Source organism: Metopolophium dirhodum, chromosome 9, assembly GCF_019925205.1.
Source record: "Metopolophium dirhodum isolate CAU chromosome 9, ASM1992520v1, whole genome shotgun sequence".
Taxonomy (NCBI): Eukaryota; Metazoa; Arthropoda; class Insecta; order Hemiptera; family Aphididae; genus Metopolophium; species Metopolophium dirhodum.
In genome coordinates, this window is record NC_083568.1 from 15,055,410 (window position 1) to 15,072,525 (window position 17,116).

At 31.2% G+C, this 17,116-nt stretch overlaps 1 protein-coding gene across 13 annotated transcripts in view; it reads left to right on the forward strand.

The window, feature by feature from the left end:
• LOC132951880 (uncharacterized) overlaps positions 1-17,116 on the forward strand; it is a 278,489-nt gene that overhangs the window by 196,324 nt on the left and 65,049 nt on the right. For all 13 annotated transcript variants that reach the window (XM_061023904.1, XM_061023905.1, XM_061023907.1 and 10 more), the window contains one exon: positions 15,912-16,078. In XM_061023904.1, coding sequence (XP_060879887.1) covers positions 15,912-16,078 — 167 coding nt within the window. The remainder of the gene's footprint in view (positions 1-15,911; positions 16,079-17,116) is intronic.

The window sequence follows — 17,116 nt, forward strand, 5'->3', positions numbered from 1 at the left end:
GTTCTCGCACGCGCACTTCACGGATCTGTGTGCGTGTGTGCGTGTGTGGGTGTGTGCGTGCTTACGTGCGTGTGTGTGTACAAGTCGGTGTGCGAGCAGCGAGCGTGCGCGCGCGCGCCCGCGTGTGTGTCTGTGTGCGTCGCTCCGCGTCTCGCGCGCCTCAGCGTTGAGCAGTCCGCCGCGTCCGTCGTCTCCGTCCGCGCGCGGTCCGTCTCTCGCTGCAAGTTTCCCCCAGACATTATTACAATATTATCGTTGTTGTTGTTGTTATTATTATTATTATTATTGTAATCGTACAATATTTGTTGCCGTAAACGTAGAACTCGCACATACATCTCAAATATTATTTTATTTATCTCCGAATTTCGACTTATGATTTAATACGTCTCATTATTATTGCCGACGAGCGTCTAACAAAACGTCTTCTCCGTCCTCTCCACCACTCACCACCACCATAATAAACCTCCCGGCCAACGGAAACCTACCTAGACTTTTTTTATTCGCCAAACCCATAAAGAGATACGGTCCTATTATTATAGAGTTATCACGTGAGAGACGCGATCATAACTATTTTATACATATTATATATGTATATTTTTTTTACGCTGCACGTCGTCGTCGCATGCACCACGCAACAGACTGTTTGATACCGTTTCGCCGCCGACGACTATTTAAATCTTTTCGCGTGTTCGTCGTCTTTGATCTCGGTCGACTAAAAAACGCACGACGTTACCCCACGATAATAGTAACAATATTATTGTTGTTGTTGTTGTTGTTGTCGTCACCGTCGTAATATCGACTCAGCCACGCATTCACCGGCAGTCCACTTTCATGAATGGCATGGGCTGGAACACTGCACGTTGGCGACGGGTACGTGTGTGATGACATCCGCAGCGCGCGTCAGACTTAAACATATTATCATGATATATGACCACTTAAACTAATATTGTATCATGTATTGTGCCCTAACCCGCTACTTACAACTGAAGTGGCGTCCTTTGAGGTGGGCAAATCCGTTGACGTTTGCCGGAGGACTCTGCGTGGTGCTGCCGCTGTGATATCCTACAACAGCCTTACCACAGCGTCCAAGTGACACATTCCACGAATGTTTTTTTTTTTTATTAAAAACCATCCCTACCCTCGTGTTACGCATTATAATACAATAAATTGTGAGAATACGACCCGTAGACTAGTCGGTAAATCGGTAGTAGCCGGTTTTCCTACTATGTCTGCCGCAAGGGCTGCGGGGAGCGAACACTGTCGCTACTGATATTATTCCGTCTGACCGTTTTTTATGAGGATTTTTTCACGTCACACGAAGTAGAACGTTGACGGCTGCAAGGATGGGTGGTATGTGGTAGTATTGCGGAAAATTTTTAAGGTCGACAAATGTTTGTTAGGTATTTTTCGATGAGAATTCTGGTTTTCTCTGTTCGTTACAATAAACGGCATAACGTTATATTGTATCGTTTTTCGAATATTATGTTTTTGAATGTCTTCGCGTATTTATTGCGGCGACGTCTTGGCTCGGAGCCCTTTGAATCACGATCACCTACGTATTTTATAATGTTTTTGTATTTTTCTTCTTTTACATACATACATATATACATACATGCATACATATATATATACGATGTAAAATATACATATACGCGTACGTATTCTATTTCTAGTCGTCTTCCATCGTGTTGTTCCGCGCGCCGCAATTATTGCAATCCGTCGTCATTGTGTATACCATTATAACAGTCATCGTGCGCACGTTAGATATTATAATAAATGCATAGTATATGTCTTAGGCGTGAGCTAACATATTATCTACCCCATTCTATGATAATTTGGACAATTATCGTCGCTTTCCTCTCCCGTTTACGATGCACGCGTAACATATTACACGTATTATATGATCGTAAGTTTTGGTATTTCCAACAACGTTGCGTATACACCGGTACCAGCTATGGTATTGACATGCAATCAGTGCCGGATTTAGAACAAGTGCCGCCCTAGGCGTTTTTAATTAATATGCCGCCCCTACCTCATGAAAAAAAAATGTAGTATACTAATAAATATATTTCGTTATAAACAAATTAGATCAGTAGTAATTGTAAACAAAACAAGTAATTATAAATTCTAATAAGCAATGATACATTTTTTTTTAAATTTCTTACAAAATTTGCCGCCCCCAATAATTTGCCGGCCTAGGCGAAAACCCAGCCCGGCATGCAATATATTACAATATTATTATTTATACATTATGCACTTTAAACCCGTACAAGTATATCGCGTCAAAAAACAGTATAGGCACCTAATACAAACCGTACAAACAAAAATAATAATAATAATCTGACCGATCTCGATGATTTGCAGCACGCGCAACACGCGAACACCACCCCAAAATGCAAACGGTGTGCCACGACCTTGACTATACAGTCGACGATGACAAAATTATTCCTAATCGACGTGCATTTCAAACAACACGACGTGGTTATTACAACTCGCGTATCGCATTGTCCAAAAATGTTTTATTTATTATCGTATACGTAATAATATAATATTAGAATGTTGTATTCGGATAACATTTTATACGAGTTATAATATTGCGAAAATTTCCGTTACCCTGTGTTTTTTACCGCTGCTTTTTCAGCGACCGACCGCAATTATAATATAATTTAATGGTTCGAGTATTGCGAATGGAGTCAAATCATTGCTGACGTTTATCTTGATTTTTTTATTCATATATTATTATATACTGTTGATATGTCTTATCGTTGAGCGGCGTGCCCTTCAACCACCGATAACCATATTATATTGTTATTGTTTCGGCATCGCGATATCTAGGAACGCGTATAATGCATATTATATAGACGCGGGGTCTAGTCTGAATGAGTTATCGATTGCGGCGAGGGAAAAAAAAAATAAATAAGCAGAGACGTAATTCGAGGGGCGAACGGAATTCGTTACGACGACGAGTCGTGGCCAGGGAGATTATTTAATGAAATATTTTAAGAGTGCCGGTGCACGGAGCAGAACCGACCGCCGCCCTTATCATCCGCCGTTCGCGGGATTCGCTGTTGCTCGCGGACGGCCCAACGTATTTTCCGTTAACTCCTCGGCGGCGGTATAGAAGCAAACTACCGTTAAAAAGTCGCGTGTAATGGCGAGTGAGATTTGGGGGGGGGGGGAGAGGGAGGCACTTAAACGTAAATGTTTATACATTCTCCATATACCGCCACGGCGTAAAAAGCATCGATATATTATTCGTTAAATAATTTATCGTGTGATTAACATTTTCTGCTGTTCACTATACGACCGAATACCATGTAATGCTGTTACGTCTTCGTTAGGTACCTATGCTGCGCAGCTTTGAGTTTTAATAATTCGTACACGTCTCTTTTATGTGTTTTTCTGTTTGCTATTGATATGGCACATACGCCGAAGATAAAACTACAAATATATTACACGCACGCCGTATACTCATGCATATTTTAAAGATGATAATAATAATAAATATAATATATTTCCCTCAACTGTAGCGAGCAGGATGATTATCGTAAACATGATAATTACAATAATAGTCATCGAATCATAGCACCGTTATCGTTGCGTGATCATTTTATGGAGTCTTTCAAAAAAATACGAAGTTTCTTAAAAACAATCTACAATGTTTGACACTTAAGCGCAAGACCAATTTAATTGTATTAAAACATGAACTAATATCAAACAATTTATTAAATATATATATATTATAGTATGTATAACGTATATGTGTAAACTGTACATATAAAGTGGTACATCCAAACAAATACCATGAGAAGAAAAAAAATAATTTAAAAACATTTTTGCTTACGTAGTTTTTTAATAACAGCTAAAAGTGCTTACAATAATTTTATACTGACAGCTTTACACAATAAGTGTAATAGATTATTTTCCACATTCTTTATTCACTTTAAAAATTGGGTATCTTCTTTTAGTTACACATATTATATGGGAAGCTTTTGGAAATATTGCAAGACACAATACTTTGTATATTATGGGTATGTATATTATATTCGTAAAACACAAAAACGCACTTTTATAATGTCATTAATTTAAAAGTTTGTATGATGTACCTACATGTGTAAGATAAGTTAAATAACGTATGTTTATTTATAAAGTTATGCAATCATTTTGTATGTGAGATATATTGTTATTTATATTTTGCAATATCATAAAATAAATTTATCTAAATCCTATTTTTTTTTATTTTATCGTAACTTAATATCTCTGGCTGTATAAATTATTTCAATACCAAAAAAAAGTTAAAACTTTTACAACTATGTAACCATTAATCTGTATTTCTGAATACATTTAAATTAGTCCTTCTATAATTATCAAAATGTATAGAAGAAAGTAAACCGTTTAAAATATATTTAATTTCATAATCTATATGTTAATAATTTTTAATTTTAAATTGTTGATCATAAATTGCAACGTTAGGTTCAATGGCAACACGTTTGCAAAAACAATTTTAAAAAGGCTGAAGGTCAATTAGAGAGAAATTGTACAGTTAAATAACTATATTTACAACAATGATTATTTTAGCAAAATCGACATTATTCTATTGATTTTTGTATTTGGTCCTACGCATAAATAGTGTCTAGATTTTTTTGGAGAGAAATATTGTCAGATTTGTGGTATAGGTATTCAGTCAGCATATGTTTACCGTTAGACCTATTTCGCGTGATTCACATAAAGAAAATTCTCTAGATATTTGAAATTCACGGGTTGGTGTATTTGTAGGTGTGTTTCATAAATAGTTTGCTTATTTGTTACACAAAACCAATTTTTTCGCTCCATACCTATCGATTTGTGAAAAAATACGATTTCTTCCTAACACCGATGTGGTGCTCTCTTTGCTGCCTTTGTCTTTCCGTGTAGTTCGTATAATATATGTTAAGGTCACAGACGTTGATTTATAATTTGATAAAGACATCAGTTTAAATTTAATTATTGTACGCTACAGAGCCGAGATACTCGATAACTTATGGACGGAGAGACGTTTCTCAGAAAGTTCTACATACAGCTGAGTGTATATATGTATACCAGTGAATGAGCGAAATACTAAAACCTATAGAAATACTCGAGTGTATTTGTAATTTCCGTTAAAGTTGATTATAATATGTATAATAAGTTTGCTTGAAGTTTCGACAGTAGTCTGCGCAGATATCAAATTGTCAATACACACCATAATATATTATACGAAATAATCTGTAATCAATATATCACTGTCGAGGCGGACCGACTGCGCGTACAAATTTATTTTGACACGAAGCGATAAGGGAGGAGGAGAATTTCAAAAATATTGTAACATAAATTTGCAAACGAAATGGTCAAACTTTTCTACTATAAAGCCGTAAAATATAAAATTGTATATATATATATATATATACGCGTGATAAGTTTAGCTGGGTTGGTATGTGCTCAACTCGCGTATGTACTACGCCATTTATATACAAACATTTTCCCTTTCTTCTTTTCATTATAATATACGACTGCACCATGGTTATGCGTGCTCGTAAACATTTCTCTCTTTTTTTTATTTCATTTTTTTTTTTTTATAAGCTTTCCACACGTTTTTAATTTCAAAAGAAAGATATCCGCGCACATCGGTCACGTATCGAAAACTCGATTTTATCGAATAATATAAAGCGTCCAATGGCAAGAACAATATAAGCACTAAATAAATCGGTTAACACGACCCACACATACATATCGCGTTACAAGACTCTTGAGTTCAAAAACATTCTAACGTTTGGGGAAAAAAAAATACTATTCACAATATTATGATTATTATTAATATTATTATTGAAGTACAATGCACCACAGATTTATTTGCGCCACGCAAGAGTTTGTATATTTTTCGATAACCTACGCCGATGTATAATATATTATATTATTTTGTGCGCGCGAATGCTGTAAATTTGTGCACGAGTGGTTTTATTGTCGATCGTATCATGCGGATATTTAAATTTATTTTTATACGTAAAATTTTTTGAAACGATGAAATCATTGGAAAATACATGCGTTTTTGTCACTGATGCACGACGACGAGGCACCGATTAGAGCGTCGAAGTTTTGAGCGATTGGATAAGCCGGATATAAACTACTATTTTTCCATTAATTTTAAACTCTTTTGCAGCATTAAGTTAATGATGGCGAGATAGAAGTGTTGGGGAAAATAATTGGTGGATGGTACGAAAAAAAATTTATCTCTAGTAAGTATTACTGTAGTATGTCGTATGCCGTTTGAATCCGCGACTCTGCAATATAAATTCTGTATATTTTTAACGAAATCAATTATCCAGAAGATGAAGCGTATATGTTATATTGTAAGATATTTAGTGTGTCTGTGAAACATATTGAGGCCAAAAGGGAGTACTTGTGTATTTGTTTGTATATATTTATGGAAGCTCATTGGCAGGCACGCTTTTCAGACAATCTACTTTGCTGTAATATTACGAAGTTGCTTTGGAATTTATCATACTCGTGTGATCACTTTGTGAGGATAAAAAATTAGCGATATTAGGAACAGTAGTTAAAAAAAATTGTGTTCATCAATGTTAAAATGGAATATGTATACACAATCGTTTGCATACGTAAATTCAAAATTAAGAGTTTAGCCCGTTTCTAAAAGAAAGCCATTTAGAAATATTATATTTGGTCCTGCATTAGTGCATTATACCTTTCACGATTTATAGATTCGTAATTTATTTGGCGGGGAAATGAAAGGGCGTTGACATATTATCCACATGGATGTATCAATTTTCGATCTAATAGGTATTGTTTATTGAATCGAATTTTTCAAAATTGTGATCGAAAAGAAAACAATTAATACCAACATGATTATAGTGAAATTATCGTAAATATTTAGTGTTTTCGTCCGCATTTCGTTGAATATTTATACAATATTGTTGAATTAAAACATTAATTTTATAAATTAATAAATTAGTTGATTGATAAATATATATTATGTATAGTACCAGAACATTTTAAATTTTAATACAGTTACCATTTTCCGTTAACGATTGTATCATAGAAAAATATAGAATATTATATTTTTATTACATTTTGTTATATTATTGTAATGTTATAATATATTCGTCGTTAAATTTAATGTTATGGTGTCGTGTACCCTGCTGAAAATATTTTGTCTTCTGCAAAACAGCAGTGACCCGTTCTGAACGTAAAATATGTTATATTTTGTGTGTATACGCGTATCAGAAAAAACATCGTTGGCCTATATAATATTATATAATATTGTTAGGGTGGAGTGTAAGCTGGCGTATCAACCATACACGAAATCAGCCAACAATGTCTACTCGTTTTGGGTAAAAGCAATAAATCGTTAAGTATATACCCATAGGATACACAGAAATATAAACACCACTGCGGCAGCGTGAACATTACAGGGCGTTAAAAAGACACTCGAGTGAGTTTGTCCCTATACGTGTGGATTTATCCGACCGGAGCAAACTTCTTGTTGGTTTTACGAAGAGTCTGCTGTGTGCACTCCACCGCCTTTGCACCAGCCGTTTTCTATTATTTCCTCCCCTCCCACCACTTCCAATACCTATTTTGGTTATCAATTTCTCTTTGCGCCTCAGCACTCGTGAGAACAATAATATATGTTTATTGAATAGGCATGCGTACGTAGAACACCTCACGATAATATTCTATTAGCTTTGGCTTGCTATACGGCCGCATTGTATATAATATTTGGATGCACACATCGCGGTACACTATCTTTTTGTTGAAAGTTCATATGCTTCGCCGCGAGCTGTTTTTACAGCGTTTTATCCCGGCTACAAAAAAAAATGTTGTGAAACGTATTTTTTACAAATCCAAGATTGTCTATAGAGGTATGTCGTATATATATATATATATATATATATATACATAGCAGACTTGACGGGTTTTCGACCGTTCTTTTTTTTTTTATATATTTAATATATATATATATATATATATATATGTCGGTTGTTCTACATGTTATTATTTTCTCAAACTTAATTTTAAAAGGCTGTTTTTTTTCGTAATGAGACTGCAGATAAATCGACCAGATTTGATTAAATAAAAACCCGTCAGCGATGAGTTGTAACGGAATACGCGCTAAACTAAATTTCACGGAAGCCAAAAATGTAGTAATGGAATAAAGAGGCTGAAAATTTAACGATTGCTCCTTTTTCTTTTTAATTAAATTTTTCTAGTCTTGATGGATTTTTTTTTGGCATCCAGTGGACGTCTTTTATATATATTATTACAAGTACATAAAGGTCGTTTATAGTTGGATGGTAGACAGAACAGTCTCATTCTCTCGTCGTCATTTATCTCTTTCCGTATATCTCTCTGTATCTCTCTCTCTCTTTCCGTGCGCTCTCTCTCTCTCTCTCTATGCCTGATCGTACTCATAGCCTCTCGAAGCCTTCATGTCGTAATCTCCTAAAGCCGCCATTCCCTGGCCTATCTGTCCGTTTAGCGAAAAACGTCTAGTGAGGTACAATAGGCAGGTACATGCGGCCGCTCATTTTCTACGATTTTGGAAGGTACCGCGCGCGTGAGACGTGCATGTCCGACCTAACCTACTATACCGAACAGTTACCGTCGCATACAATAATTTTTGTTCAACTGATTTGACTGTCATAACTTAGGACATGTATGCGCATAAGCATATAGAGGTACCTATTTGTCGTTATTATAGATTGCCCGCGATTACCAGTGTGGAAACATGAGATGGCATATGAGACAGAGTATGATGTGCCGATTACGCGACGGTGATATCATATTATAATGGATATTATATTATTTTGTCGGGGTGGTTTTAAGCGCAGGAAATTGAACGCTCGGCAAACTATATGACGCGACACGGTGGCGTAAACCGACTCCGCGAGATATGCGACGCTCATAATAATATTATCGCGTCACTCGTCCTCGGTGAGCATTTATATTGTCATATATAATAATATAATGTAAATCTCTTAAAGGTCCAACTTCGTCCACCGCATATTTATACGTTAACGATCTCTTTGTCCGCCACACGGTGCAATACACAAAATTATATACCTATAATAATAATTTATTATTATTATTATTATGCACTTTCCAGTCTCTCTATAAAGGTCTGCAGCAATCGTCTTCAGCACCGATATGTTATTGTTTAAACACTTCCAGCTGCATAACAAGTAGATATCCAATGTTTACCGAACAAAATATAGTTGTGGCGATGTTTCAATAGTGCGTGCACAATATATTTCCTAAAAAAAAAAATTTTTGTTATTTTTAACGAGTAATCCGTTCTGGTAGATTTAAAAGAAATAAAAACTCCAATTTTTGCCAGTCACAATGAAACCGTGTCGACTTTCAACATTGACGGCGGAATTGGAAAGTGGGTGCGCAAAACTAATTTATTTTATTTCAAAAACAAATAAATGTCAGCCGATAAATTATTAAAGAGCTATACAGTCACTTCATTAATATATATATATATTATAGGTACCTATTACATTTTGATTAAAACGCTACAGGATAATAATATACCTACCTGAAGCATTCTGCAAGGAGTTATATTGGTTAATGGTTATATTTATATGTTATCGACATATACAATACATGATATTTTCAACCAATTATTAATGATCGGCTTAACTTATACTGCACGAAATTAGAAACTTAAAAATAATAATATCGTTGTACGGCCAATAATATTATATATAATACGCGTAGGTACCTCTATATATTCTTTATCGTTCCGGCAGAAATTAAAAATATTAAATATAGTAGATACCTATGGACTGTATAGGGTTTTTAATAATTTTTTTAATGTTAACCGACACTTGTATTATTATTTACAAAATTATTTTGCATATTTTAATACTTTGCACCAATAACAACGCACTTGAGTAAGTAACGATTTGGATTCAATATACTTACTATTTTATGTCAAACAAAGAGTATTTTAATTATATACAATTATTTTGATATCATAATCGGAAAATATAATAATATCATTAATCTTCATTTAATTGAGCCATAATTTATGTGCTAACATTTCTGCGTAATTATTATAATACTGGTAGTTAAACTATTCCCCGTTTCCGCAGAGTTTACTTTACACGCGTTAATTAGTGGTTTAATATGAAACATACACACTAGTTTCATTTTCCGAAATGCTTCTTATTATAGTCCTAACAAACGTGCAAACCCCTGATAGAATAATTGACTAGGTAGGTAGTTTTAAATTGTAAATAATAGAAAACGGAAGTGTAAATAAGACTTTCAAACTATAATGGCCATATTTGCCAAATTAATTCAGATAAATTAAAAAATAAAAACAAATGTATTGGTTTACGATTAACAAAGATCGATAAAAACAAAAAATCAAAGGAAATAATTAGACTTTTAAAATGTTGTTTCGTAAGAGTTGTTCACGTTCTATTATTTAGTGTTATTCCATAAAAATTGAAATATTTACATGTTTTTATTTATATACAATAACAATAAAAATTTAAAACTTTTATTTACATTATTTTAATTATCATACCATAATATCATTAGCTATTGCTCACTGATAATAATATAATAAACTTTCAAATATGCGTGAACCATCTGGCACCTATATTGAATTAAAAATATCCACTAAATATACACATTTCTAACAGTATTAAATTATTGTTTTAATATTAATATCATTATTTTGTTTATATTGATATATAATATATATATACTTACTATAAAATATAAATATAGATTAATGAATATCACGTAGAACTCGTAGAAGACACGTATAGGTTTTAATATTATCACTAATAAAATTTACTCCTTGGAAAACTAGAAATCAATATTTTATTCTATTTCAACAATTCTAGTTTGTATTTTATTGTATTTAATTAATTCGTAGTGGATGAATGTTTCGTTTTTTAATTTTTTGTAAAATATTTTAAAATGGAAAACGATTATGTTCAAAATAATTTATAAATAAATAATACATAAGTAATAATTATTACATTGGTTTAATGTGTGTATAGGTATAATATTATTATGCACTATACACATGCTGTTGTCTTCGTGATACACGTACCAATTACAAAAAGGTGGATAAGTGGATGTCGCTCTGCTGTACAGTAGGTTACAAGTAGGTCACTGTAATGGATGGTGTTAAATTTGAATTCAATGATATAATATCATTGTATAAGAAAAACGAATCTGAGCGAAAACGGTCAGTCAGCCTATGATATTACCAAGTATATTTGATGATATTATTGTGAATAAAGTAATTTATATATAACCTATTTACGTGGAACCTTGTTTTAAATTTTCAATCCTTAGCCATAAAAGTTAAAAATTTATAAATTTTTATTTAATTTAACTACAAAATAATTAATAAATTATAAATTTGATAAATGTTGTCAAAATTTGAACTTTAAATGCTTATAAAATAAAATTGTGCCTATGTATTTTTAACATTTTTCAACTGCTATTAGAACGATATATCAGGAGCCTTATATTAAATTTTCACGCATTTTTACCCAACAAATTAAAATTTATTGATATTTATAGAAAAAAAAACTAAAAAAATTGAAAACTGACAATTTCCGTAAACAGCTCAAAAAGATTCAAAATATTTTCAAAATTGTATGGTGTGTAGAAAATTCTAATATAAACATTCAGTGAAATTTTCAAGTATCTACAGTCATTCGTTTTTTAATTACAATAAAATAAGAAAATTGTTACATGAGAAATCGATTAAATATCAAATGTTGTAAAAATATAAATTTCAGACGCTCATAAAAATTTAATTTAAGTTTCTTCTAGACATTTTTTTTTTGATAAAGGTAGACAAACATATGAGTAATCTTATATTACATTTTCAAATCTTAGATTTAAAAAGAAAAATTTTTATGAATTCTCAACTCAAAATAATTTGCTATTTTTCGTGATTTTTCCGTATTTTGTCAAAATTTGAACTTTAAATGCTTATAAATAAAAACTGTGACTAAGGATTTTTAATTTTTTTCATCTGCCTTTGAAATAATAACCTAGGAGCCTTCTATTAAATTTTCAAGCTTTTTTACTCAACAGATAAAATTTTATTGATATTTATAGAAAAAAAAACTAAAAAAATTGAAAACTGACAATGGCCGTAAACAGCTCAAAAAGAGTCAAAATATTTTGTAAATTGTATGGTGTATAGAAAATGCTAATATAAACATTCAGTCAAAATTTCATGTCCCTACGGTCATTTGTTTTAAAGTTACACTAAAAACCAAAATCGATTTTCTTGAAAACAGATTTTGCGTAAAAATTCTCGTTTTTCCTTAATTTTTCTTTTGTTTTTCACGTCGCTTGTGAAAACTACTGGGAAATTTTTACTTTTGACCCCCCAAAGTACCAACTAGATTCACTTTCCTATCAGAAAAGTTACTATTGAAGAAAATCCAAGCACTTTTACTGTCCTAAAAGGTGATGACAGACACAAAAATAAAAAAAAAACACACATCATTGTAAAATCAATACATTCATCGCTTCGCTCAGAATCTAAGATGTACGAAGTGATTCGATTTTAAATATTAAGTGTATCATTTTCCGTCGTTTGTTCTAAAGTTAATATTATATAAATAAATGTACTATCATATTAGTATTACTATTAATATTATTATTATTATTATTATTATTATTATTATTATTATTATTATTATTATTATTATTATTATTATTATTATTACATTGATTATGGGTTTTATTTGGTTAAATTATAGATATATGTGTTGTTTTTTATTATGTATAATTAATGTAGTGTAGATATATATTTCTTTTTAAATAGAAGACAACTCATTTTAAAATTAACATTTTAACTATAGACAATAAATTGACGGTAAACTTTAACTATATTATTTCGTTATACAACTTCCAGGCAAGTTCAACAATTCATCTAGGGCGTAGTCTAATTTTCAACAACTTACTCTTAGCCCTTGAGATTGTCATCTTATTTATAATGAATAATTTAACATGATAAAATACAGTACATTGTACTTCACTTTTATACAATAAGATCGTGGTTATTTACATTTTATTATAATGATATTATATTATAAATCATCTAGTTGAAACTAGCAGAGTTAAATTTTCAAACGTCAAAATTCAAAAGAATTATATTCCCCCTTCGTCTAAGCTGTTAGCGCTCAAAGCTAAAAACAGTTATTTTATTATGATTGAATAAATCACCGAATGTTTTTGATGTCACAAATGTTAAAACAGTTCTCTTACAATTAATGGAATGCATTAGGTTAATATTGTCGACTCACTATAGTGATAGTATAATGTAAGAGATCTATATAATATATTATATGAACAATTTTCGAGTGGTTATCGCTAAGTATACCGTGAGCTCAAAAATACAATGGAATAATTTGAGTTTTTTTTTATATAATATGTATGTTAATTTATTGATTCTCTATAATATAAACTCCCAAACTACCATTTAGACACATTATCCAAAGAGTTATCAAAATAGGTTATTTAATAGGTAATAATCTAAATTGAACATTTCGGTTCTTAATTAAAATGTTAAAATCAAATTTCTATATCTTAATCATTGTAACATACTAACATCTATACTATAATAATAAATTTAATATAATAGACAAATATAATTGGTGTATAACTATTTTATATTTATTAACAAAATAAAAAAATTCTATAAATAATATATATAGTATTATTTTAGTTTCAATGTCACGTCCTCTTTTGTTTAACCAAATTTTGTTTGCCGGGAAACTCACATGAAATTCAGAACAAAAAAGTTCTAACTAGGTGAAAAAATATATTCACAACCAAAGGTTTATCTGTAGAAATTTTTGGTCCTTAAGGGTAATTTTTATTTTATTTTATTTTATAACTAAACGTTTAGTCAGGCATTGAGTCAATAAATATTAGGTAACTCAATAAAAATATATAACTTTTTTAGTTTTGCTTATGACAATCCCACATTACAAAACTTAACGCCGAACAAATTTGTTAATTTTTAGAATTAGTTCTGATCCATATTCTTTGGTGTACTTTTTGAATTCTTATATGCACTTATTTCCTGGGTCGTCTGGATTTCTAGTAATGCCTGTGCGTAGAGTGGGGATTTTTCAATTTTTCATAGCTCGGAAGGAGGTTTTAGTGCCAGATTTTGAATGCTTTCGATAGGACTTGAACGAAAAGCTTCCAAAGCGACTCTTATGCTTGTGTTGTTAGACGTGTCAATTATTTTATGATGGTTTAGCTGATTGGTAGATTGTTGCACTGTGGTCCTCAAATTAGATTTTTGTGTATTTTTATGAGAGTGTCTTCGTCGTCTCCCCATGTGGTGTGGCTTATCATTTTCATTATGTTTAGGCTTTTTGTTATTAATAATATTATCCGCATATTTTGTACATGTTATTCATTGTAATAAATTTATTCATTAAAATAAAACATAGATATGCACTAAAATAATGTAACTATGTTTGGAAAAAACATTGTAAATATTGATTAAAATGTACATGTACAAGGAGCGCTATTAACAAAATTATTTGAATTAAACCATGTATTATGTGACGTGAGTGTAAACAAATACATTAATTGATTAATAAAAAAACCTATCGTAACATTTAATAATCAAGCTCGTGCACATTTTGTAACTTTTAAAAACTGTTGTAATGTATTCTCCTAATGCACTATTTTCTCTTACATAGGTACATCATAATATATCAATTATGAATTTACATATTTAATTGTACCCTATATGCAGAAATATTCATTACATCTCTATAATGTTACAATTATATACATTAAAAAAAAAAAAAAATAGAAAAACATTCATTTCACTATGCTTTATATTTTATACTACCAGTTGCATACCGCTTTGATGCTTTCTATGTATAGATTATTCAAGTTGTTGAAAACTTTAAAGAACATTTTAACTTAGAACTATTTTGCCATATGGGGTACTAATGCGTCTAAACTTTATTTTTTATGACTTCTCTGAAAATGCTCAGTCATTTATGATCGTTTAGCGTTATATTTTTTCACATGATATTTTTTTTCCTTTCTCACCGAACCAGAAGAAGTAAAACATTGGCTGTGGTAGAATCGAAAAAACCTTTTATTGTGAGGACCGCACAAAAGCAACCGATGTCGGCAAGTTACGGTTTCTCCAGGCCTAAGAGATACACACACACACACACACACACACACATATACACGTAAATATATATCCGAGTGAATCTCTAAATGGAGTCCATCCGTTTGCATGACGTCAATTCCAAAAAGTTCGACGTATTAAAAAAAATTATACGGACTCATATATTATATAAATTACACTCGAAAGAAAGAAAATCGTATTAGAAACTGTTTTATGGGTAGAAATAACTTGTACGAAAATAGATGCCATGCAGTATATAGTATGAGTTTTTTTTTAACGTAACGCAATTTTCGCCTTTTATTTTCACTCATTTAATGTTTCCGTATACGTAAACACCGTTGGTTTCTTGCTTATGACGATGACGATTTCAGAGCGGAAGTAAATATACACCAATCTCTGACACCTACACGCTTTTCTATTTTACACTGTTAGTGGGTAGGGGTTACTCCTTGTAAGTTTGCGTTCGCGTTCGCGCTCATTATATAATATAATACCTACCACATACAATATTATGTATACATAAATATAGACTTGACACAAATCATCAAAATTTAATACAACACAGTTTTATGATCGACGGTTGAAAATAAAAATAACGAAGGCGATTATTTCTATCCATAAACCTCCATGACCGCGCGATATAATATTGTACCTACTTAATATGAAATTGTATGTCAAAAACTGATCAAGTTTCACGTTTAAATATGTTTAGAAAGATCTGTTCGCATCCAAGCTAGAAGCGACCGAATCGAACGCACGAGATAGGAAACTATCGTCGTCGTCCAGTGGCAGCATGAAATCCAAATGGTTAAAGGCCATCAAGAGCCTGAAGACAACCAGTGGGCCGACCAACAACAATACGACACAAAAGGATGAAAAGTGAGTGGTTTTATAACAGTTTATTATAATATATGTATAATAGATATCCGTGTAATATAATACTTAACTAAAATTTTTTATTTAACCAAATAATAGTAGGCACGTTTTAGATTTATCTATAACATTATAATGTATACATACCTACATTATATTTTATTATAACGGTTATTAAATTATTTAATATTTTTTTTCTCAATTGATTCGTATTTTTCATAGGAAATAATAATGTATATTAGTGTTGGATATTACATTTTATTTACTATTTTACCATAATTTACAATAATATATATTATATTCTCAATTTAACGTAGCTAACAGGAAAATTGTAACATATTGTACAAAAGTAGGATCATAAAATATCAATCAACAATCTCATCGGTCGATTAAAATCTTTTATATTTATTTTATATATTATTATTACTAAAACTATTGTAGAATTTGATGTTTAACATTTGCAGGTACCTGTTCAGACATAATTTATTATATTTAGCTTGGACACTAAGTCACAAACTTTGTAATACATATAGAGATAGCTATATATATGTACAGACAAGATGACCCATTTAAAATACTACACTCATTTTTTAAGTCAATTTTATGTGATTTTAGAAAAACAATTATTTTTATACAGTGAAGTATTTATATACTACATTTGTAAAAATAAAATCCAAGATTTTTGTTGTTATAGTTCTTTTAGGTTTGTGTATTTATTTTTATTAATAAAAAAAATGTTTAGATGTATACTAGCACAAAAAAATTTGATATTTTCTTCGTTTCTCATATATACATTGAATCATAATATACATGTTTTTAGTGGTCACTGTTATAAAGTAACAAATATAGTACAAAGCAATTCTAATATGTCGAAATACGGATCATTGTGTATTGAAAAATCAGTTTATAAAATACTATTTATTTATTTGTTAATGTTTGGTTGCCATTGCAACTTTAACGGGAATCGTTAAGAAAATAATCGATATAACCTAATGGCGATTAATCGTTATAATTGTATTCATTGTTTGATTTCCATGGTAACTG